Below are 24779 nucleotides of genomic sequence, written 5' to 3' on the forward strand. Positions count from 1 at the left end.
TGCACCACAAAAGTGTACTTTTTTACATAAAGGTAACGCCCCAGTGGCAGCTTTCGTACCTTGTACTTTTTGCCATGTACAAACAAAAGATGTTAGACCTAACGATTTCAGGATTTACATAGTTCTCAGTTTGTTTTATTGATGTATTAAAGGATTAGTCAATTTTCTTAAAAAAAAAAAATCCAGATAATTTACTCACCACCATGTCATCCAAAATGTTGATGTCTTTCTTTGTTCAGTCGAGAAGAAATTATGTTTTGGGAGGATTTTTCTCACTTCAATGGACTTCAATGGACCCCAACACCCAACAGCCTCAATGCAGTTCAAAAGGACTCTAAACGATCCCAACAGAGGCACAAGGGTCCCATCCAGTAAACGATTGTCATTTTTGGCAAGAAAAATAAAAAATATGCACTTTTAAACCACAACATCTCGTCTTCCTCCGGCTGTGTGAAGAGCCAGCGCGACCTCACGTAATACGTCATCACGTCACGAGGTCACGGATGACGTGCGAAACTACCCAGTGTTCACAATTGTGGAGAAAGAGGACCGTTCTGACGTTGTTGTATGTCGAATGATAATTATTAATGTCTTTGTGTCAGTTTATTGTTTAAAATGGTCCACAAATGTGCGTTTCATATATGTAACACATGACCTTTCAGCGTCATTACGCAATTGTGTGAGGTCGCGTTGGCGAGTCACAGGACCGGAGGAAGACGAGAAGTTGTGGTTTAAAAGTGCATTTTTTTTCTTGCCAAAATGACAACCCTTATGCCTTGTTTGAGATCATTTAGAGCCCTTTGAAACTGCAATATTAAACTGCATTAAAACTGTTAAGTGTTGGGGTCCATTAAAGTTCATTAAGGGAGGAAACCTCTGGAATGTTTTCCTCAAAAAAATATCATTTCTTCTCGACTGAACAAAAAAAGACATCAACATTTCTGATGACATGGTGGTGAGTAAATTATCTGGATTTTTTTTTAAGAAAATGCACTAATCCTTTAATTTCATAACAACCATAAGGTTCATTTTTGTGTATTAAGTGTATATTAACTGGAGTGCATTTGTGTACTGTTGTGCTTATGCAATCTTTCTTGAACATGTATTCCACTAGGTTTGGTATTTTGCATGTAATGCAATGATACTCATACACGTTGTGTGCAAGTGTGACTTAAACAGTTGAGGACCCTTAATGCATACGCAACATTAAAGTGTAAAAAAATTAAATAACACCAAAAAAAAGATAAAAACAAAACTGATTTCATTCTCATCTATTTCATTCCAATGACTATTAAACAAGTTAATCATTAAGAAATTAATAATACATGCAATTTTAAGAAAACGTGGTTTCATGTTTTGCTCTGTGGTGTTGCTAACTTTTTCCAAAGCAAGTGACAAACAACAATGATGTTATTGAGGTTTACGGGGTTGACAGAGAGGCTGTACCTGCAGGCTTCAGGTGAGACCACAGCATCTCCTGTAACATTTATTCAACATGTGCTCTCTCTTCTCACTTACTCACTCACTGCCTTCACTCTCTCACTTTCTCACTCTGGCTGCTTCACTTTCTTCTCACGACAGGAAACTGTCAATCATGTCAACAACATTCCGTATGCATGCTAATGCTATGCCTGTGCCTCTGTGCTAACGCTACTATAGGGACAACATGTAGTGAATGATGGAAAAATATAAACCTTACCAGAACTCTTTTCTTTGAAGCCCATCTGTTCTCATCACACATTTCACCCTAGAAAGAAAGTTATAAAGTGTTGGTGAGGTATAAAGTAAGTGTTATCAAGATGAGTAACAGTAAAAATATGACAATGTACCACAATGCATAATGAGTTGTAATGAGGGTGAATTGTCATACAGAAAAACTTTAAATGCACTTTGTAAAAGGGTACCAGCCCAATGACAGCTAGGGACCATTTTTTGTAAATACTTATTATTTTTTAAAATGACTTTAGCAATAGATAAATCCATTTGACTGTAACATACAACATGTAAGGGTAAAATGCATTAAACACAAAAAGTCAACACAACTAGTTTACTTGTATGTAAACTTAAGATTTATGACCGAAAAGTTTTATTATATATGTTTTTCCAACGGTCTTTAACTGCTTTTTCTTTGTAAGCAGAGATGAGAACTCATATGACGCATTCTGCAGGTTTTCTAGTTCTGTTAGAGCCACATAAGTCCTTCATGTGGTCCCTTTTAACTGTGCTGCTCGTGCACTAAGAGCACATGCAGTATCAGGCCTCCTCCGCTGATTTTACATGTGCTGTATATTTACTGTAGGCGGTTGTGAAACTGGAAGACACCTTAGTTGCAACATTTCAAAAAGGTCAACAGATACCTGTAGGAGAAAAGTTTGCAATTATCCTGATTTTTGCATTTATTTCTCATTAAATGTGGTGGGATCTAAGTCACAATTTATTATGAAAATCTCTTTTTTATTTATTTTCAGATTATTTTTTTTTAAACATCAAGTAATCAGTTACAGTGCAGGCTGAGAAATAATAACTAAGAATGGCTGATTTTAAGGCTTGCATGATACTGAAGATGAATTTTGGATTGTTCTCTTATAGCTGTGAGTTATCTTGATGATACAACCCTCTTCAGGCCATATACAGCATTACAATGTTGGCCCTTTTAACCCACAAATGTTCTTATTCCGGCATTTATTTGTTGATTTTGTTATGTGCATCATCACCCAATCTCTTTTAAAGGGGCCATGGCATGAAAATCTGACTTTTTCCATGTTTAAGTACTATGATTGGGTCCCCAGTGCTTCTATCAACCTAGAAAATGTGAAAAAGATCAACCCAGTAACTTAGTTTTGGTAAACCATTCTCTTCAAGCATATGAAAAAAATAGGTCGTTGAAATTTGGCTCTCCTTATGATGTCATAAGGAGCTCTTATTATAATAATACCACCCCTTAATCTGCACTATCCAATCACAACACTGTCACTTAGTGCAGAGAAAAGCACAATTGAGTTTTAATTGCAACAAACCACCATCATTGTGACCAGTGTTTGAATTTCATCAGCTCATTTTCATTTTAAAGGACACACCCAAAACGGCACATATTTGCACACAACTACAAAGTGGCAATTTTAACATGCTATGATAAATTATTTATATGGTATTTTGAGCTAAAACTTCACATACGTGCTCTGGGGACACCAAAGATTTATTTGACATCTTAAAAAAGTCTTGTGCCATGGCCCCTTTAACCCACAAATGTTCTTATTCAGGCATTTATTTTTTGATTTTGTTATGTGCATCATCACCCAATCTCTCTTAAGCTTAAAGGAATAGTCAATTTTCTTAAAAGAAAAATCCAGATAATTTACTCACCACCATGTCATCCAAAATGTTGATGTCTTTCTTTGTTCAGTCGAGAAGAAATTATTGCAGGATTTTTCTCATTTTAATGGACTTTAATAGACACCAACAATTAATACTTAACTAAACACTTAACAGTTTTTTCAACGGAGTTTCAAAGGACTATAAACGATCCCAAACGAGGCATAAGGGCTTATCTAGCAAAACGATTGTCATTTTTGACAATAAAAATAACAAATATACACTTTTAAAGCACAACTTCTCGTCTAGATCCGGTCGTGATGCGCCAGCGCGACCCCACGCAATACGTCATGACGTCAAGAGGTCACAGAGGACGAACGCGAAACTCCGCCCCAGTGTTTACAAGTGTGTTGAAAGAGGACCGTTCCTACGTTGTTGTACGTCAACTGATAATAATGAATGTCTTTGTGTCAGTTTATTGTTTACAATGGTCCGCAAATGTGCGTTTTATATATGTAACACGTGACCTCCCTACGTCACTACGCATTTACGTTAGGTCGCGCTGGACCGGACCTAGACGAAAAGCTGTGGTCTAAAAGAGCATATTTTTTATTTTTCTTGTCAAAAATGACAATCGTTTCGCCAGACAAGACCCCAATGCCTCGCTTGGGATCGTTTATAGTCCTTTGAAACTCCGTTGAAAAAAACTGTTATGTGTTAAGTGTTAAGTGTTGGTGTCCATTAAAGTCCATTAAAATGAGAAAAATCCTGCAATGTTCTCCCCAAAAAACACAACCTCTTCTCGACCGAACAAAGAAAGACATCAACATTTTGGATGACATGGTGGTGAGTAAATTATTATAATGCAATATAACATGCAATGATAATTTTAGACAAATTAACGTTATAATTTGTAGATTTGATATTCCGTGTAGAAAATCGAATAAAAATCTAAAATAACAGTTAATTACATGTTGTCTGACACATTAATCACTTGATATTTCTTTACAAAAGCATAAAAGGTTTGATTTATTGTTTATCTGTGTGTAATTCTCTGTAATGTCTGTTGTTCTCCGATAGATGGCGACTCCTGCACTACATAGAGTTGATACATAAACACGCGCTTATTTGCTGCAAAATAGCCCCACCATGCGGTGAATAAATCATTTGTGTTGGTTTTGTATTTGATCTAAAGTTCAGTAAAATACAACAGTTAATGTGGCTTAATTTTTTTACGCTCATAACATATGTTTTATTTTTATTCTCTCTAGCAGGTCAAGTACACAAGAGAGAGTAGGGCAGCATGAGAGCTATGGAAGGAGAGCGCGCGCTTCAAAAGTGGAGCAGCACGCACCTGTGTCTCACAGCATCCCATTCATTACACATCTCCCCAGAGTATGTGTGTGGCCGTACACGATTGTTTATGTGTGGGATTTCTACACTATGCTATCTTATTGTGCACGTGCCTCTGGTTTAAATGAATAAAATACTTATATGATTTACTCACCTTTATTCTTTTCAAACCGGTAACTTATGACTTTTGTTCTCCTGTATAAACACAAAAGAATATTCACCCTGCAGTTTTCCATGTAACAAAATCCACACTGACCAGATCTGCCCCCCCCCCAAATTATATTAGCCTATGCCGTACAAAAGTATACAAATAAGTATTATAAAAGCCACACGATGTAAGTTAAACGTAGTAATATAAACACTCAAATTCTGTTTATATGTAGTTATATAAAAACTCAAATTATGAAATTAATGAGATTACTTTTTTCACAGTCTGTGTCATGACGACGCAACACTCGTTAACTTTTGCAAGATGTGCGCGCGACGTGACGTAACTTCCTTCTCACGTAGAGTTGACAGGTTACCGTTTTCTTAAAACTAGCAATGATTTTAGTCTCTCTGAAGAATTTAATAGTTTCAATGGAAAACATAAAACACTTAGGGGACACGCTGCTTCACACACACAACTAACGTTATACAAAACTTGTCATTCTCAGCAACAACTCTACTGAGGTAAAATTACAGGAATTCTCACCAGATTATCGTCTTTGACAATTAAATACAAGTAATCCAACAGAATGTGACGACTTCGTTAAATGTATAGCTCGAATATAAGGCATTTTAGCATTAATTTCGTATTTTCGAAAGAATATTAGGTTCGAATGAAGCGGATAGGGCGTGCCCCATTCCTTTTTTCTTTAACTGAGGTAAGAATATAACTTTTTTTTAAAGGTAATTTATGTAATAATTTTATGATTTTTATAGCTTCTTGGAATATAGTTGACAAAATTTAATTAAATTAGATTTTTTATTAAATAATACTGAAAGCAACATATTTTTTAATGGAAAATAACAGTGTTGACCTCTTAAAAACATAGTCATCTCTTTCCACAGACGAATGAAAGTCACGCAGGTTTGAAAACAGGAGGGTGAGCAACAGATTTTTATCATTTGCAGGTAAAAACATTGCCTTAAATGTTGTGCATATACTCTCAGATTCTCATTTGTGTAACATGTACTATATCATTTTGTACAAATATTTTATATTCTTATCTGGAGTTAAAAAAATGAAGGCCTCTTTCATCCTTTTCTTTGTATTTCTCTGTCAGTGCTGTCGTCTTTTGGTTCTTAGAATGGTGTGATATTATGTTCCTCAGCATCTTTTCATAAGCTTTTAAATGGTTTTCCTAGATGCTGAGCCATCTTTAGAGCTGTCATTCCAAACCACAGTTCTGTCCTTATCCGTACTCATCTCCTCATCCCATCCATTTATAGAATCTCTCTCTCACATTCCTATTTCATCTCAGTCATGCTGCCGCCTGTGTGTGTGTTACCTGCACTGTGATAAGTGTGTGATGGGCAACGGGTGTCATTTGTCACTGTCCTCCGCCAAATGACACACACACACACACACGCTGGATGGTGCGATGGTAAGCGTAGGATCCCACTGTGGTCCGACACACACTGGAGACCACATACAACAATGGCCAGCCACTCACACGGGCCATTGTAAGATACAGTTGAGAACCGAAACTATTGTTCATTTAAACACTTCAGAACTTTACTGTGGGAAATCTTGGATAGGTGAAGGATTTTCTTCACTTTCTGTATGCAGTGAAAGTCTTATTTGCTTAGGGATGTTGTGTTGTATAGTGTTGTCTTGATTGTTTAGCCACTGTTCTTCATTCCTGTTGGTATTCATAGGAGTTTTAAATTGTGCCTCAGTTGTTTGACATTATAATGTGACTTAATTAATTAGATGAAGTCGTTTTTTATTATTAAAACATTTATGGGCGGTTTCCCGGACAGGGCTTATGCTATAATGCATATTTGATCTGCCTTCATTTAAAAACACATATATTAGGGTACACATATACATTGGTTTTGTCTCAAGATGCACACCAGTATTGTTTTTTTGTAAGGTTTGTTTGTAAAAACTACTTAAATGTCCTAATACAGTGGTTCTCAAACTGGGGGCACTGAGATGGTGCCAGGGGGGCCCCAGTTTTATGACATTTTATAAAATGCATTGTTAACATGAATTCTAATTAAACCTCAGAAAAATAAGGCTAGTAACCAACAGCACTACATTGTATATTTTAATAAGTTTTGGTTAATTAAAATTTTATGTTTGCAATGTTTTATGTCATAATTTTTTTGGGGGGTGTCACTACACACGGGAGCCCACACGGCAAAAAAGTTTAAGAACCACTGTCCTAATATAACTCAGGCCTAGTCCTGGATTAATCTAAACCAGGGCTAGTCAACTCATCTTTATTCGGCCCGCCGGTCATCTTTGTCTGATTTAAAATCCGCGAAGTTACTTTAAATCCACCTTTCCTTTGTACATGACAAATAGTGGCCGATAAACCGGAAGGAGAGTCGGAAAGGGGCTGCGTGGGGTGCCAATCATCTGCGGGTGCGTTATTTTCGGATCCAGTTTGAGCTTTTGATGCACTGCATGTGACACACCGACCGGAATTTATGGTAAATAAATAGTTATAAACAAACAAAGTTTTTTTGTGTAATGTTCATAGTTGAACAAGTAAAATTTGGCTCTTGCAATGTTAAAATGCAATTGTTTTAAAATATTAAAAAAGAAAATATGAGTTTTTAGTAATTAAAAGGCAAAATATTCGGATACAAGATGTGTGCATCTTTTTTTTAAAAACCATGTTGTTTTAATATATAACAGTAACAGAAACAACATAAGCTATAACATATTTATTAATAATAATAACCTATATAGTAGTTAAAAATCTTGCATCATATTTACTTTTTTTTTTTTAATCTGGCCCTTGAAGAAGAATAGACGAAGACCCCTGATCTAAACCCTGTCCAGAAAACCACCCCATAGTAGTCTATGAGTTGGTGCAGTATAAATACTTTTCAGACATATTGTGCTGCCATGTTTTCATTGTCATGTGACCTTGTATGTCCTTAGACTTGACGTGATCAGAACATCCACGACTATAATTTACGTATTTGTTAACCATTAATTACATTTCTTTGGTATCTAAATCTCTTAAAGAGTCGCCTGGTTCATATATTTCTGGTATTTCTAATACATTAACTTTTTCAAGTTGGACGGCTCGAATGCACACTCAAAAATCTAGCTGAAAATAGTTGGTCATACATTCATACGGGTACTATGAATTCATCCTATGAATTCAGACATGCTCCTTAGCTCGCATACTGATTTTCACTTACTACATAGTATGGAAGTAGGCAATTTCAGACGTAGTGTAAATGTTATTGCTCAGCTTTTTAGTTTTAAAAGTGAATGTGTGTGTTACTGACACAAAGCTGTTGTATACTACACAGGTCATATGGACTGTACTTTTAGGATTTTTGTTGTCCTTTGCATACTTTTTGAGCTGGAAAGCCTTAGTGTGCATTTTATCAAAACTGAAATACAAACAGAATTATTCAAAATTTGTTCTTTTGCTTCATATAGAAGAAAGAAAGCAAAAAGAGGTAAATTACACTATTTTTATTTTTGATATTTGACTTTTTGACAAATCCTTGAAGTTGCATCAGAAATTTCAGCTCTGCTTGCCAAAGTCTGCAATCAAAAGTCTGAAGTTTATATGAACTCCCATAACATTTTATCTAGACCAAATTAGAGTGCTTTCCAAATGCATTTTATAGCTTTTATACAGTAAAAAGTTCAGGTGGATCCTTCTAATTCAGTACTGTCAGTCATCATTAGATATATATAACCATCAGCTATGCACCTACCTTTCTCCATTGACAATTTTTCCATTATCTTTCCTTCACCCTCTTAAAGGGGACATTTAATAAAAATCTGACTTTTTTCATGTTTAAGTGCTATAATTAGGTCCCCAGTGCATCTATCAACCTGAAAAAATATGAAAAAGATCAACCCAGTAACTTAGTTTTGGTAACCATTCTCTGCAAGCATGTGAAAAAATAGGTCATTGAAATTTGTCTCCCCTTGTGATGTCAGAAGGGGATAATACAAGGGGTTAATCTGCACTATCCAACCACAGCACTGCCATTTAGTGCAGAGATCAACTCATTTGCATTTAAAAGAACACACTCCAAAACGGCACATTTTTGCTCATACCTACAAAGTGGCAATTTTAACATGTTATAATAAATTATGAATATGGTATTTTGAGCTAAAACTTCACATACGTACTCTGAGGAGACCAAAGATTTATAAGACATCTCAAAAAATGTAACCTGTAATTTCTCATGTGTCAGTGTAATATGTGCATAAGAAGTCAAGCCATTACCTTTGAGACCACCACGCCTCTGCCCACAAGACAGTCTCTTGTTTTGTAGTTTTTTTCTGTTTTATCTTACTCTTAGCCATGTTTTAAGGAGAGCGTTGCCCCATCGAACTGCATACTTTAGAGTCCAAGACAAAAGGCTAGGTTTACTTTAAACAGGAGTTAAGTCTTTGATGTTGACCATATACAGGCAGTAGTTTGATGAAATATTGATAGCAATTCTCCAATTGATAGCAGCTCCTGTGGGATGTTAGTTTGCCTTTCAGCGAGAGGAGTTTGTGTAGTGGACGTTCATCAAGAATCACAGCATCAGAGCAAGTATCTGTTATTGGACCTAATCACTTTGCTGATCATCACAATGTAGTACTGGCTATTGTGATCAAAAAGATGCACATCCCCATATCTCAGATTTGACAAAAAAAAATGAAACAAGGATTTAAATTTTTCCTTACAAAATTTGCAAATCCGATAATTTGATCCATCTGGTCTTTAAGAAACTGGATTTATTTAGTAATATTGCAGAAACTCTAATGTTTTACAATGTCCAAACTGTGTATGTCCAATCTCACATTATATTATTAATGACATTGTTTTCCAGTTATACGATTTGAGGCACCTGCTCATTTACACTCTTAAAAATATTTTATTTTTGGCCGACCTTTTAAAGCACCTTTAACTGAATTTAAACAATGGTCTTTTCTAAAGTAGCTGAAGACACAAATGCTTTCCCATTAGACAATAAAACTAACAGTCTTTGACCCAATATTCAAATACTTCCTATCAGTACGAGCGTGAAATAAGATTTCCAGTGGTGGGTGAAAAAGTTTTATTCGAGTTGCTGGTAGAAGTGACCCACATTCTTGTGGCAACAAAAAAAGTCCATGCATGAAATACGTTTATATAGAATCTGAATATTGATAACTGCCTTGAGTATGTTTTATTTATCTATTTGTTCATTTGTCTGTAGGACTGTGTATATGCGCTGCTATCAGTGGGATTAAATGGTGCGCACTTGCACATGCTGCTGTCATGCATAGAGAAACTAATGTGCATAATAACCTCTGTGGGGCATCGCATCAATGTATTAAGAAATAAAGACAGAGAAAGAGAGAGCGAGATGATACAAAAGAAAAATAATGTGAGTTTGAAAGTAAAATAGAGGAATAAGAGAAGTTGAGGGGAGCCAGGGGCGTCGAAAGGTCTCAAGCTTTACTGAAATTAGCATGCTTTTCCACCGCCGTCCATTAGATAATCAAATTCATGCCACACAAGACTCGGCGACCCCTCCTTTTCATTACTTCCCTCTAATCCCTGTCGATAAGAGACAACTCGCATACCACTTTCATTATGGCGTTATTTCAGAACCGGCATGGAATTCCCCCAGGATACTATCAGTCAGAAAATTACTTAACCAGCTGAAGTGGATACAGTTTTGCGTTTATTATTTTTGACAGCCTCAAAATTATCTCACAAATATCCCATTTTGATTTCAGGGCGGGGTGAGGGGCAAAGAGCGTGTCGGTTATCAGCCGAACACACTAATGGCTTACTCGCCGACACCAGATATACCTCCAACAGCGAGGGATCCCAATATTATAAAAAAGATAATATCGTCACTATTTGCTTTTTACTGGAATAAAGCGTGTTTATTCAACACTTGTTTCAAGCTTTAGAAGTGAGAGGCCTTCTTTTTAGCCTTTGAGCATACAGTGGATTAGTACTCAATAATCTCGCCTTTGTATAGTGTTTACTGGGCTCAAGACTAAACACTTAAAGATGAGAAACCTCAGTCTTTGAACCAGCTGGTAATCCTCACTCAAGCTTTTCAACAAAAAGCAAAGCAAACAAGCAACGCTATGAGCTAAATTGTGACTACTAATTCATGAATGACAGGTTTGGTGAAAGCTGCATAAAACGTGTTTCATGCAACAAATTTGTCAAGTGATGGCAAATCCTTATAAGCGTATTGCTTTTGTATACACTGTGAAAACAACATATATTTTTTATGTAACTTAAACTTAACAAAGTAAGTTAAAGACAGGGTTCCCACGGGTCCTTAAAATCCTGAAAGTTTGTGAATCTGGTGGAAAAATTCAAGGCCATGAGAAGTTTTTGAAAATATACATACATAAATACAGGTCAATGAAAGTGCTTGAATCTATTTTATGCAAGAATAAAAAAATCCATATTATTCCCTGTGTAGAATAATATCATAAAAATTTGCTTTAATCTTCTGTATGCAAATGTTGGTTCATACCAAAATGCTTTTTTGCATAGTTGTGTTTGACACATGAAACGTCTCAGATTACGTATGTAACTGTTGTTCCCTGAGAAGGGAACGAGACGCCCTTGCCATGCTTCCTGCATCCCTGTAACCCAGGCAATATTTCGTCTTGGCAATATTTCAGATAGCGATATACTTCCTGGATCCCGCCTCACCCTGTCTTTGTTGTTAAGCCTCACCATTGGTTGAATTTTATATACAAATTCAGACACACTTACCTGTGAATGCGTCCCCAACGTGTCACCGCAGTGACGCAGCGCAAGTTCCCTCGAAAGGGAACTGTAACAATATTATCTTAAAAGGTAACACCTGCTCTCACTTGAAATGGTCCCAAAATTTAGTCCTTGAATTTGAGGGTAATGGACCTGGAAAGTCCTTGAAAGGTCCTTGAATTTGAAGTTAACTAAGATGTAAACAATTATAACTTGTTTTTAAAAGTTATGTCAACTTATAGTCAAAACTTAAAATAGTAGCAAAAATTGACTTACAAAACCAAGTTGTTTTAACTTTTAGTTAAGGTATGGATATTTTTACTTTTTATTCTTGATCCTTGAAGTAATTTTTTATTAGAAGACAGATTAGTTTTGGGCAGTGGCGGCCGATGACTTATTTTTTCGAGGGCGCTCGATGCGAAGTTTGTCACAACATGTATGTAGCCCATCATCTGTGTGGTTCGTAATTTAAAAATATGTGTTCTGCGCATCGAGAGATCCTATGTGCATCACGTGTCTTGTCAAAATAAGTGCCTGCTCCAGGCACGTCTAAAGGGTTTATGATAAAAGAGACGCTCGCGTTTGCCAGATTTTGACAAAACACGTGATGCACATGGTTCACGCGACGCAACAAACACATATTTTGAAAACACAAGCAACACACATGACACTCCAACACACTTATTCTGAATTTGCCCCCCTTGGATAAGCAGTCACGAGCCACCACTGGTTTTGGGGAAATTACTTTCTTTACTCATTATGTCATTACCATCATCAAAAAAAAAAAAAAATTGACCTTCAATTTGTGAGACAAGAATCGAATGATGTTGCAGACTTTTATTAATGAGTTATTTGGAAAGCTAGCCTTTCCTTATGTGTCGTAGGAAAATATAGTGTATAATATTGTGTGTGTGTACAAGGCTGTGCATATTTTTTAAAGACAGATTGGTGTAGCTAGCAATGCCAAGGTCATGGGTTTGAATCCCATGATGAAAAATATATAGACGACATGCTAGCTGTAATGCACTGTAAGTTGCTTTGGATAAACATGTCTGTCAAATGCATATATATATATATTTCTTCATAACCCTTGTGGCGTCTGTCTACACATTGTGTGGTTAAAAGTGACTACTACTGTAGGCTGCATGTACATAAAGGGTGTGCACTGTGTCAATGTGTGTCAGGTCTGGAATAGTCAGGAATTCTTGTTTAATTGGGGTAAGATCAGGGGCTTAAAGGGGGCCAAGAAAGAACCTGTACCCCTTTCTTTCTCCTCCAGAACCACTTTGGCACCAGCGCTGCTTTTGATGTGTGCTTTGGCTCTTCGAGGCCGACTTTGGAATATGTTCTTGGGAGACCAACGGTTACTTGCCTTCAGGCAAAATCTCAATCCCCAGGATCCGGCTCCTCTTTGATGGAATACTTTCGGGAGCAGCTAACCACCCCCAATCCCCGCTCTGCCTTACCCCTCCTCTCGTTCCACCTCTTCTCCGTGGACCCTTCTTCTCTCTCTGATCTATCTCTCTCTTAGAGAGATTCACAAAGAGAGCTGACTGACTGACTACATCTCTATATCACTCTGTCCATCCACTTGACTAGAGCGTCTGAGAGCAAGTTAACAAATGAAAAGGTGGATCATATGTTATCCTTGTCTGGCCATGGACCGTTCAGACTTTTTCTCCCATCTGTTTTCAGATATGTGAAATGGGTCTGGTTGAAAAGATGCACTTTCTGATGGATTATTCAGATACATCTGTTCAAATGTACTATGTATTGGATCCAATTATTTATCCAAATGCATAAATGAACACACATGACTGTGGCTTTTGTAGTTGACATGTATAAATGTTAGATGTTTTGGGTAATGGATGATCTTGGTCTGAGGGATTTGCTTGGCTTGTTGTTATTATTTTGCACCTTGTTGGTAACTATAAATCTGCAGCTGTGTGGTTAACTGGTAGTTTTGTGTTGTATGGATTTCTTTGCTTTCATTTTTTTGTGACTCTTTTATTCTTATAATATGGTTTATATTATAATATATATTTTCTGGTCTCTTCACAAATCCAAAAAGAGAACGGTTTACAATTGATCTACTTTCTAATATTACAATTCAGTATTGGATATTTCTCAGTTACATGTGACAAACTTAAATTTCATTGAGGCACAAGTGTAATATCTATAGCATGCATCCATCATAACATAAACATTACACTTTGAAGTTTAATGTGTTACGGGTGAAAAAAATCACTGTGCAACTATTAGCATCAGAGTTTTTCTCTTTGCAGACACATCAATAGCATATTTCCCATAAAACAATGTTGACTTGACTTATTGGCCACACGCACAGTCAGATCCTGTTTAGGAGATTAAAGTGTGACTTTATACAGTGAAAAAAATCAGTTAGTTCCCCATTGATTGATGGTGAGCCCAGAAGGTCTTTTTTAACAGCCTAATTTCCCTGTATATTGATTATGTATATTGATTAGGAATAACCCTAACAGGAGACTGAGTTCTCCTTTCGATGTTTGTGTTAAGGTCTCACTTCAAGGTATTCCCTGTTGGCAGAATTCCCGGCCTGTATTGTACACACTTGTCATTTTTCCACATCCCAGATTCCAGGATGGATGGCTGTGCTCTTGTAATGGTGTGGTAGATATTAGATTTGATATATAGGGGAGGGAATAATTACAATACCAAAACAACATTACAGATTTCTCAAAAAGACAAGTAAAAAAAATACAGCAATAATTGGCCAATTGGTAGCTGTTAGATTCAAGGTATTCCCAGCCCAGTCTCCTGAAAATGCGTATAAATAGCACGAAGTGTAAAACTCGTGCAATACATACGCCAAATTCCACTTTGGCGTGCATATGATACGCAAGTCCTTCCCATTCACTTAAACGGGGCATCTTTTTTTGTCGTTTTATTTATTGGTTTCTCAATTTTTTTCTGTTTTTTAAACCATTTTCGCTTGGGTTTAGGGTTAGATTTCAGATTTGCTTAATAAGGTTATTTAATATACAGGTTTCTCCATGTTTTTGTCCATATTTAAGCCATGGTCGCTTGGAGTTGGGGTTAGAGTTGGGGTTTGGGTTAGGATGTCATTTTTATATAACAAAAAGTTGTTCTAACCCTAAACCCAAGCGAAAATGGTTTAAAAAACAGAAAAAATTGAGAAACCAATAAATAAAACGACAAAAAAAGATGCCCCGTTTAAGTGAATGGGAAGGACTTGCGTATCATATGCACGCCAAAGTGGAATTTGGCGTATGTATTGCACGAGATTTACACTTCGTGCTATTTATACGCAACCTCAGGAGACTGGGTAGCTATTCCAGGTAAAAATGTGCTTAGTTCTAATGAAATCCCTACTTTATTGATTAAAAATAAACATTTGCTTAATGGTTTTGTCATACTAAATTTTGTGAAATTAATATAATTTATTCAAAGAATTGCTTTAAATAAAAAGTTAATAAATGCTGGTTTGAGATTGTGAGGATCTGGTTTTCTACAATATTCAGCAGGTGTATTTACCTCAAAACTAATTTAGTGATTTTCCCAGATTCCTCTTTTCCATGAATGCTGTATCCAGACAATGCTAAATTTTTTCTTTTTTCAAATACATTTTTACATTTAATTTGTGAATTAACCTTTTAAACTTAGTTCAGGTAAATCTTTATCATCCTCCAAAAGTTCTGGTTGGGGAAGATGCATTAAAAATATTTTTCTGTTTTTCTTTTTAGATGGTACCCAAAAGGCTTCCCTTTGAACTCTTATAATTAGTGTTACACATAGGTATAATTTAATAACTTTAATAACAGAACGCATTTCAATGGTATTTGTCAAATATATTTAAACATGTACTTAAAAGAGTGCGTTGTCAGATTAATAATAATGTATGAACGCAGAAACACAAACCCGGTCATATAACAGTGTGACCGTGTGGTTTTCTTTTTTCTGTATTCTTCAAACGTGACTTCGTCTTATGAAACAGCGCTGGGATAAGGCAAGGAGGGAGGGAGGGAAAAGGGGGTAGAAAGAAAAGAGGGGAGGTAGTGTGTCTGCTCTCCGAAAGGGAGGAGTCACGCAAAGGGAAAAGGGCAGCTGGAGCTCCACACTTCAAATCTTCTATCCCCGAGAAATATCCCTTACAGTCTTTATTGCGATAAACATTCAGGAGTTTCGTGAGTAGCTAGACTTTTGCTGCGAGCCTTTAGGTATGTAGACAAAGATAGGACGTTAAGTTTAGTGCTTGGGGTGCCCCTGCCAAGCGCAAATAGGAAAGAAGACGAGGGAAGGAAGAAAGAAAGAAAAAAGTCAGCAGAGCAGTTTTGGAGTCTTAAGAGTTTCACCCCGCGACGAGCATCTGCACGCGAGCGAGAGCAAAGAAAAGTTTCGGCAACTGGAGGAAAGTCAGCTTCGGACCAGTAAGTGCATGAAATGTGGACTTGTGCTGCTGCTGGTGATTTGGTTCCGTGAAAGTTTTGGAGAAAAAAAATGAAGAGGGGGGTAAAGAGTAATGCAACCTTCTGTCAGGGGTTTAGCGTTTCAAATGAGTCGCAACCTCGAAAAATGCGAAATGCGATACCCGTGACAGTTTGGTGTAAATTTCTACATGAAGAAAACAGGACGCACTCATGAACAAAGTTTATTTGCAGTTGCGGGCTGTTGTTTCGGGTTTTCTGGTTTATACGGGACAGTGCAAGTTCGCTAGAGCAAGTTCGGGCACTTAATGTAAAACTTGCGGCCCCTATTGGTCTGTTAATCGTCTATGTTGGACGTTTTAAACAAGTTACTCAATGTTTTACGCGCTTTTCAAATTGATAATTATTTCTAAATAATAGGACACACCAGAACGCAGCGGGTTACAGTTTGTTCTGTCTTTTAAAGTTTTTAAAAATTGCTTAAGTGTAGCTCTCGTTTTTTAAGAGTTTTTTTTTTTGAAAGGTTTTGAAGAAAAGTTGTCTTGCATATTTACTTGGCGTCGTATTTCAATCTCAGGAAAATCTTAAGACATTTATCAATTCCTATTGTGTGGATGAGAGAAAACACTAAAAATCAAGACGACAGACAATTTCTCAAACTTCAGGGTAAAAAAATACATGGTAAGAAATAAAAAAATATAACGCACGTGAAATAGTCGGTGTTGCAATATTAGAGATATACAAAAGCTACTTTGGTTATAGTAGAAAAAACAATCATTAAAAAATGCGTGTGATTATAATTTGTAAAAGGCACAAGTTATCTCTTTTCATATATAGGCTATATAATTAGTGACTTATTTATTTGAAACAATAGTAATTGAATATAAGTAAATAAAACACTTCTGTTTTTTTAGAGCAGCTTCTATTTTTAATGATTCTTAGCATTGCTCAGTTTTAGTTGATAAGAAGTCATTATTTTATACACTTGAGTGCACTGCAAAGTTAGGGCATTAATGTATCACATTTTTTTGTTGGAAACTTTTGCAAACTTATCCGCATAAAAGGAATTCGTAATGAAGACAGACGTCCGGTAAAGCCTGCAGTTTTAGATCAGCTGCACTCACAAGACTGCAGAACCTTCGTGTCCCGCCAAATCCCCGCTGACACCTCGCGCGCAATTAAACCCGCCAGAGAATACATTCACGTTTACGTTTAAATTAAAAGAAGCTTCATAAAGTGTTACAATCTACTTTTGCTATTATTAATAATTATAGAAATGTGTTTAATATGGTTGCTGGATGTAAAGTGTACTAAATTATTTTTTTCGGGCCTTCCAGTGCTCATTTTGCTCTGTCCATTACTTTTTCATCTTTTGGTCATTAATTACACGTGTGTATTGGGTGTATTTTATAATAGTTTTTTTCACTGTAATTATTAAACATTTTTCTAAATAGGTCCATATGGAAATCTATATTGATGCTTCCCAGGGCTGATACAGTTTAAATGCTGAAAGATGTGTTGCATTTTCTCATAATTTGATGAAGGTCATTTTTAAATTGCTTTTAATTATGTTAAAAATTATCTAATAAATTACTCAAGGAATTGTATGTTAGTCACACTTAATTATAGCAATATATATTTAACAGCCTGCACTCTGTTAGCTTAATTTTCAGTATTCCATAACCAAGATTGTTTTATGTTATAAATAAAGTATTTATTTAAGCTCTTAAATTTAAGCTGTCTAATGATAAGGTGTCCTCTGATAAGACACAGACCACAGCATGATTACCAAAAAATCCACTGAATGAGTTTTTTATTTAGTGTTTATTTGAAGTCTGTATCTTGCCTTTTGGGAACAAATATGTCTGTGGACTTTTCTTGAAAGTAAAATCAAATTATTTTAAAGTAAATATTATAATGGATCCCATGAATAGAAATTTTCATCTGCCAAAAAAATAATTAAGCAAACATGTTTAGTTTATGGTTTAAAATAAATGTATTTTATTATTTTTGGTTACTGCAACCAGTACAGAATACTCTCAATTTAAGTTATGATTACATGTGCTCATAGTAATGTTTCACAGACTTCCAGTTATGTACATAACATTACAAAAATTCTGTAATTCTGTGTTTAATTGAACCGTTTGTTATAAATGGCCTTGATCAAACAGGTGTAATTTTGCAAAAAGCTCAAACATGAATTATTCACAGAGTCATGCATGGAGAGGACCAGTCAGATAAAACCAAGGGGAAAACTGAGTTCATATCTTTAATCCCATGCAGACACTCAATTCCTTGTGAGAGTCACTCATCAAATAGAAGTTTATCATACCATAATGTTATTTTTTTTGCACGTCTGCATTGCAGAACAGAAGTGAAGGTTAGCGGGTCACTGCCGCCTGCCTCCCCTTTCCCGCCCGCTGTACTAAGCACACTATGTCACCGGCTAATATTAACAAGCGGAGATGACACGCGATTATCCTCAATGCCATTCCACCCCACACCCCCCCTTTCCTCCCACTCTGCGTGCATAAACCCTCAGATTAGGCTCAGCATTTGAGAGGGACGCCTGTACCCTTCACCCTCAGGGTCCTTTAGCATCCTAAAGCACTTCTACCTGTCATTAGGTACATGGGGGAATGAGATGACTAACAGGGAGGCATTGAGATGCTAATGCGGGGTTGAATAGCACCGTGCTTATTGTCCAAACCAATAAGGAACAAATGGATGGGAAATTTCTGTGTCTCATTGAGACTGATAGCAGAATGCGATTCTCGGAGCATTTTCGGGGCATTTGGGAGCTTTTTTCTTACGTTGTGTGGTAAAAAGTGTTATTTTTTGGAGTTTGACGTCTCAGCAGCCGGGCTGGGCTGATTGCTTTTACACTGAAGTACATAGAGTGATTTGTTATGATAGATCTGTGACGGCAGGAGATGACTGCCAGGCTTTTGGTGCATGTGGTATTTCATCAAGAATCAAACTCCGTTCTGCTCCCCTCAGCGTTGTCAAATTTGTCAGAGTTTTACATCTCGCCTCTAGAGAAAATCATGTAAAGTAAAATTCCACTTATTCACCCTAAATATATCGCCATATTTAGCATTTCTGACCCTATCAAGCAGCACCTGACCGAAATTGCCAAGGAACCTTTGTTGTGCGGCGCTGCGGCTCTCTGTTTCCGCTCGCCGCTGTCAACAGGCCACGGCTTCCAACCGGAATCTCTCACTTTGATGATCTTCAACTTTGATACGTCTGACATCAAATGAAAAGACACAAAGAATGAAAGAGAAAGAAAGGGAAACGAGCGATTGAGGAAAAATAGGTGTGGAGAAAGTTGGGCAGAGTGGAAGAGGTTCTGGGGCGTTTGGACAGGTTAGAGATTGGCTGATGAGGATTTGAGTCATGGAGGAAGAGCAGAAGCTTGTCAAAAGTGTTCGTCTATATTTGTGTCTTGATGGAGGGGGTCTCTAGCATCGTAGGGGGGCTTGTGCTCTCTCTCTCTCTCTCTCTCTCTCTCTCTCTCTCTCACCCTCTTCTGTTCCCCAGGCCCAGTCATCCCTTCAGGGCATGCCTCAGATCTCCCTCTATGTCAGGACGACCCCTTCCTTTTCTTTTTGTTTCTCTTTTTTCATTCTTTTTTCTATATATCCCTTTCCAATGTTTTCTGTTCGTGTCCCTAAAATGCATATTGCACTGGATAACAAAAACATTTTACGTACACAAGTGTAAAAACACAAGTACACTTTAAACTAAACATTTCACAAAGAAGTTTAAGTTTAAAGTGATATAGCAACAGATAGTCCTACTTTAAACAAAAAATTGTGGACAGTATCTGGCACCTAAGCATTAATCATGTATACATCACGTGATTAACTACAGAAGTTGTTTTTACTCTGACTTAAAGGAATAGTCCATTTTCTTTAAAAAAAAAATTGGTTTAATGGACCCCAATAATGCAGTTTAAAATTGCAGTTTCAACGGAGTTTGAAAGGACTCTAAACAATCCCAAACAAGGCATAAGGGTCTTATCTAGCAAAACGATTGTCACTTTTCGCAAGAAAAATAAAGAATGTATACTTTTAAACCACAAATTCTCGTCTTCCCCTGGTCCTGTGACGTGCCAGCGCGACCACATGTAATACGTCATCACGTCAAGAGATCATGGATGACGTATCGAAACTACTTCCCAGTGTTTACAAGTGTGGAGAAAGAGGACCGTTCCGACGTTGTATGTCGAATGATACTAATTAATCTCTTTGTGTCAGTTTATTGTTTAAAATGGTTCGCAAATGTGCGTTTCATATATGTAACACGTGACCTTTCTACGGCATTACACAATTACGTGAGGTCGCACTGGTGCGTCACAGGACCGGAGGAAGACGAGAAGTTGTGGTTTAAAAGTGCATATTCATTATTTTTTTTTTGTTGCAAAAAATGACAATCGTTTCGCTGGATGGGACCCTTGTGCTTCGTTTGGGATCGTTTGGAGTCCTTTGAAGCTGCGTTAAAACTGCAATTTTAAACTGCATTAAAACTGTTAAGTATTGGGGTCCATTAAAGTCCATTAAAATGCAAAAATCCTCAAAAAACATAATTTATTCTCGATTGAACAAAGAAAGACATCAACATTTTGGATGACGTGGTGGTGAGTAAATTATCTAGATTTTTTTTTTAAGAAAACGGACTAATCCTTTAATATGTAGCCTAAAATAATTTTGAACCCATTTAAAAATCTCTAGCACTCGGTGTTGCATTTAATACAGTACGATATTAAGACATTATTAAGTATGACCTCGCTCCAAATATTCTTTGGGGCCACATAACGAAAAGCTCCTCTCATACACTTACAGAAGACATGGTCATTCACATGTTTAGTCACAGACGTAACCCCCCCCCCCTTCGTTTTTTAATTCACATACAGCCTGCAGGCAGTCACAGGAAATGAGCAGGTTCGTAGCAAAGTTCGAGAGTGACAGTTTGTTTTCACTGGCAAGGCTGGCTGCTGCAAACTCAAAATTGACCTGCCAATTAGCCAGGCCATTTACCCTTTTAGAGACTGGGAAAATGAGAAAATGTTGTTTTAACCATAAAGAAAGAAAAAAATGATATTCCTGAGCAAAGCTCCCTTCCCTGCTGAAACGACAAGCATATTTGGTCGCCACTATATGTTTAGATATACATGCAGATTTATGTTTAAGACTTAACTAGCTTGATCAGCAAAATAACCCAGCTACATTTTGTATACTGATCCTACCAGTCGCAGCACAAACATTAACAAACTAGTACTAACAAACTTTAGCATGTCATGGTTAACACTAACGTTTGCCTGTCTCAGTTAGGTGACAGAGACCAGGTTGTGTGTTGGTTTCTTTGCTCTATTTGCCATCATGGTCGTAAAAACGTTAAGCTGTGTGTGAAGTGCAACCACGAGAGCTAAGTACTTTCCCATTTGCTGGCAGGGTGTGTTAAGGACTTGTGACGGAACGCTCGGCTTGTGAGTCACTGTGTTGTTGTTGTAAATGTGCCGGGATGTCGGCTTTGATGTGAGGCATTTCGCACAAATGTGAAAATGCTAAAAACACACACACACACATATGGGGAGACATAACTTTGGCTCTCAGTGTGATGGATGCTGTTGTCTTCTGCAGTGCCGGTCTCTGGGGTTTCTCTTGGGCAACTAGTAGAACCAGGAGAAAGTCTACGAAATGACTAAGACTTTTGAAGTTCCTGATGGTTCAAAATGTGTAAAGATTAAGTTTTACAGCACCTTACTTCATGTTGAGTTGCATTTTATATAGAAATCTTATATATGATCTTATATATTTTTGCATCAATATTGTATATTATATATTTTATGTATCTAACAAAGTAACTTATAAAGCAAAGAGAAAGATTAAAGTATTTAATTGTTCACATTTTACTGACTTAACCTTTAACCCCAAGGTCAGAAATACAAGACCTGGGGAACAACTGAATATGAGGTCCATATGTAGAAAGGTTAAACAGTCTGTGACGTGGCATGCGTATTATATAAATCCCTAAAAAAACTATTTTCTCTTTCTCTCCAATGTTTGTACTCCTGCCTTTACTCTCTGTCCCCTCTGAGTACTTAAAAGTAAATGTCAAAGCCCTCACCTCCCCGGTCCCCGAGATAAATAATGTCCCTATTTTGCAAAAACAAAAGAGGAGACTCAACTATATGAGCACATTTCAGGCAGGCCTGAAAGACTCCCCCATTGTCATCACAGCATCTGAACACTAATAGCTTTTTCTCATGCAAAGTGTGCTGGTTTTAAGGGCCCAAGCATAGATGGAGTAAGTGAGTGAGTGAGTAAGTGAGAGAGAGAGGTTTGGTGTGTGCATGGGGGGGCTTTGTTTTAACAATACTCCGCAGGGAGCATTAGAGGGGGAGGCAGGGGCTATTGGAGGGGTCCCTCTCCTGCTGAACAAAGACCAGATCCTTCCAAGCAAAGAGAGAGGGAGAAGGGGGTGGAGGTAAAAGTTTTACAGACTGGATCCCTGAAGGAGCTTTTGGAGTGGAGGGGAGCGAAGGGTTCTTCAGACTTACGTGGTTGTTTGTAATGTTAGCGTGCCATCACGGGTTTCTAGTGACACACAAACACTTGGGGTGGGGGTAAGAGAGGAGGAGTATTATATACTAGGATTGGGCGGTGTGATGATAGAAGATTTAGCTATATTGTTAGTCTGTAGTAGATGTAATTGTACATAGATTCTTGTGAATTGTGTAAATTGCAGCCTGATCTCACAGGAATTTTTTATGAGGTGGCTAATTCATATGAATTCGTACAATATGAATCTTCTAAAAATGGATCAATATTTAAGGAAAGCAATAATGAATCCTCGTCCCCGAACTCCAGTTTCACTGGGGCAAAAGTAAATTGTATGAAAATGTTCGAATGAGATTTTTGAAATGTATGTGAGACACCATGTAAAACAGTTACGAATTGCTGTGAGTTTGTTTCTGAAAATTGTGTATGGTAATGTAGAATTAAGATCGCACAAATTTATACCAATTAGCCAACACGTAAACAGTTGCGAATTGCGATGGGTTTGTGTTGGAAAATTGTGTACGGTAATGTACAATTAAGATTGTACAAGTTTATACGAATTAGCCAACAAGTTAAGAAGTTGCGAATTTGTGTTAGTTTGTGTTGGAAAATTGTGTACGGTAATGTATAATTAAGATCGTACACATTTGTATGAATTAGCCAACATGTAAACAGTTGCGAATTGCTGTGAGTTTGTGTTGGAAAATTGTGTATGGTAATGTATAATTAAGATCATACAAATGTATACGATTTAGCCTACACGTAAGTAAGTTGTGAATTGTTGTGAGTTTGTGTTGTAAAATTGATTACAGTAATGTATAATTAAGATCGTACAAATTTGTACGAATTAGCCAACACGTAAACAGTTGCGAATTCCGGTGATTGTGTTGAAAAATTGTGTACAGTAATGTATAATTAAGATCGTACAAATTTATACGAATTAGCCAACACGTAAACAGTTGTGAATTGCGGGAGTTTGTGTTGGAAAATTGTGTATGGTAATGTATAATTAAGATCGTACAAATGTATACGATTTAGCCAACACTAAACAGTCACGAATTGCTGGGAGTTTGTGTTGGAAAATTGTGTATGGTAATGTATAATAAAGGTCATACAAATGTGTACGATTTAGCCAACATGTAAACAGTTGCGAATTGCTGTGAGTTTGTGTTGGAAAATTGTGTATGGTAATGTATAATTAAGATCATACAAATGTATACGATTTAGCCTACACGTAAGTAAGTTGTGAATTGTTGTGAGTTTGTGTTGTAAAATTGATTACAGTAATGTATAATTAAGATCGTACAAATTTGTACGAATTAGCCAACATGTAAACAGTTGCGAATTCCGGTGATTGTGTTGAAAAATTGTGTACGGTAATGTATAATTAAGATCGTACAAATTTATACGAATTAGCCAACACGTAAACAGTTGTGAATTGCGGGAGTTTGTGTTGGAAAATTGTGTAAGGTAATGTATAATTAAGATCGTACACATTTCTTTGAATTAGCCAATATGTAAACAGTTGGGAATTGCTGTGAGTTTGTGTTGGAAAATTGTGTATGGTAATGTATAATTAAGATCGTTCAAATTTGTACGAATTATCCAACACGTAAACATTTGCGAAATGCTGTGAGTTTGTGTTGGAAAATTGTGTATGGTAATGTATAATTAAGATCGTACACATTTATACGAATTAGCCAACATGTAAACAGTTGCGAATTGCTGTGAGTTTGTATTGGAAATGTTGTACGGAAATGTTCAGTTGAGATTGTACAAATTTATAAAAATTAGCCAACACATAAAATTGCGTAAATTTCCCTGGTGAATTTAACGCATTTACCCAAGTTACAAAATGTAATCTGATTGAATTTTTTTGAACGAGGCACTATAGCGTAGCCGCATCATGTTTGTGCTATCAAACAAATTGAGGAAAAATAACTACAAAGTGAACATTTAAACAGAAAAGCAGGTTTGAATGTGAACACCGAGCCCCAAAAGGCACGCTTGCCATAACCCTCCAAAGCGCTGTTTTTATCAAGAGAGTCCAGATTGCTTGGGAAATACATCTTATTCTTGTAGGAGGACAAGGTTAGACTTTACTACAGAATTTATTATTCAGTCACACTCACAAACACAGGTACACACACACGCACACAATCGGCCTCTTTAGGTTGCGGCATGCTCTCAGCGGACAGCGAGCGAACCGT

At 36.8% G+C, this 24779-nt stretch overlaps 2 protein-coding genes across 3 annotated transcripts in view; both read left to right on the top strand.

Annotated features, from left to right (window-relative positions):
* The window catches only part of lztfl1 (leucine zipper transcription factor-like 1), a 42262-nt gene extending 37819 nt beyond the window's left edge, over nucleotides 1–4443 (top strand). Inside the window, exon 9 of the mRNA XM_055181435.2 lies at nucleotides 4393–4443. Within this exon, the coding sequence (XP_055037410.1) occupies nucleotides 4393–4428 (36 nt within the window). The 3' untranslated portion in view covers nucleotides 4429–4443. The remainder of the gene's footprint in view (nucleotides 1–4392) is intronic.
* A 671-nt stretch (nucleotides 4444–5114) lies between these two features.
* Nucleotides 5115–24779, top strand: part of gli3 (GLI family zinc finger 3) — a 155145-nt gene continuing 135480 nt past the window's right edge. The window contains exons 1-2 of one of the 2 annotated variants that reach the window (XM_073863700.1): nucleotides 5115–5531; nucleotides 5719–5781. The gene's annotated coding sequence lies outside the window, so the exon portion shown is untranslated. Of the gene's footprint in view, nucleotides 5532–5718; nucleotides 5782–15659; nucleotides 16007–24779 lie in introns of those variants that run through there. The other variant, XM_055181431.2, reaches the window with a different exon arrangement.

This window comes from Misgurnus anguillicaudatus, chromosome 25 (genome assembly GCF_027580225.2).
Source record: "Misgurnus anguillicaudatus chromosome 25, ASM2758022v2, whole genome shotgun sequence".
NCBI lineage: Eukaryota > Metazoa > Chordata > Actinopteri > Cypriniformes > Cobitidae > Misgurnus > Misgurnus anguillicaudatus.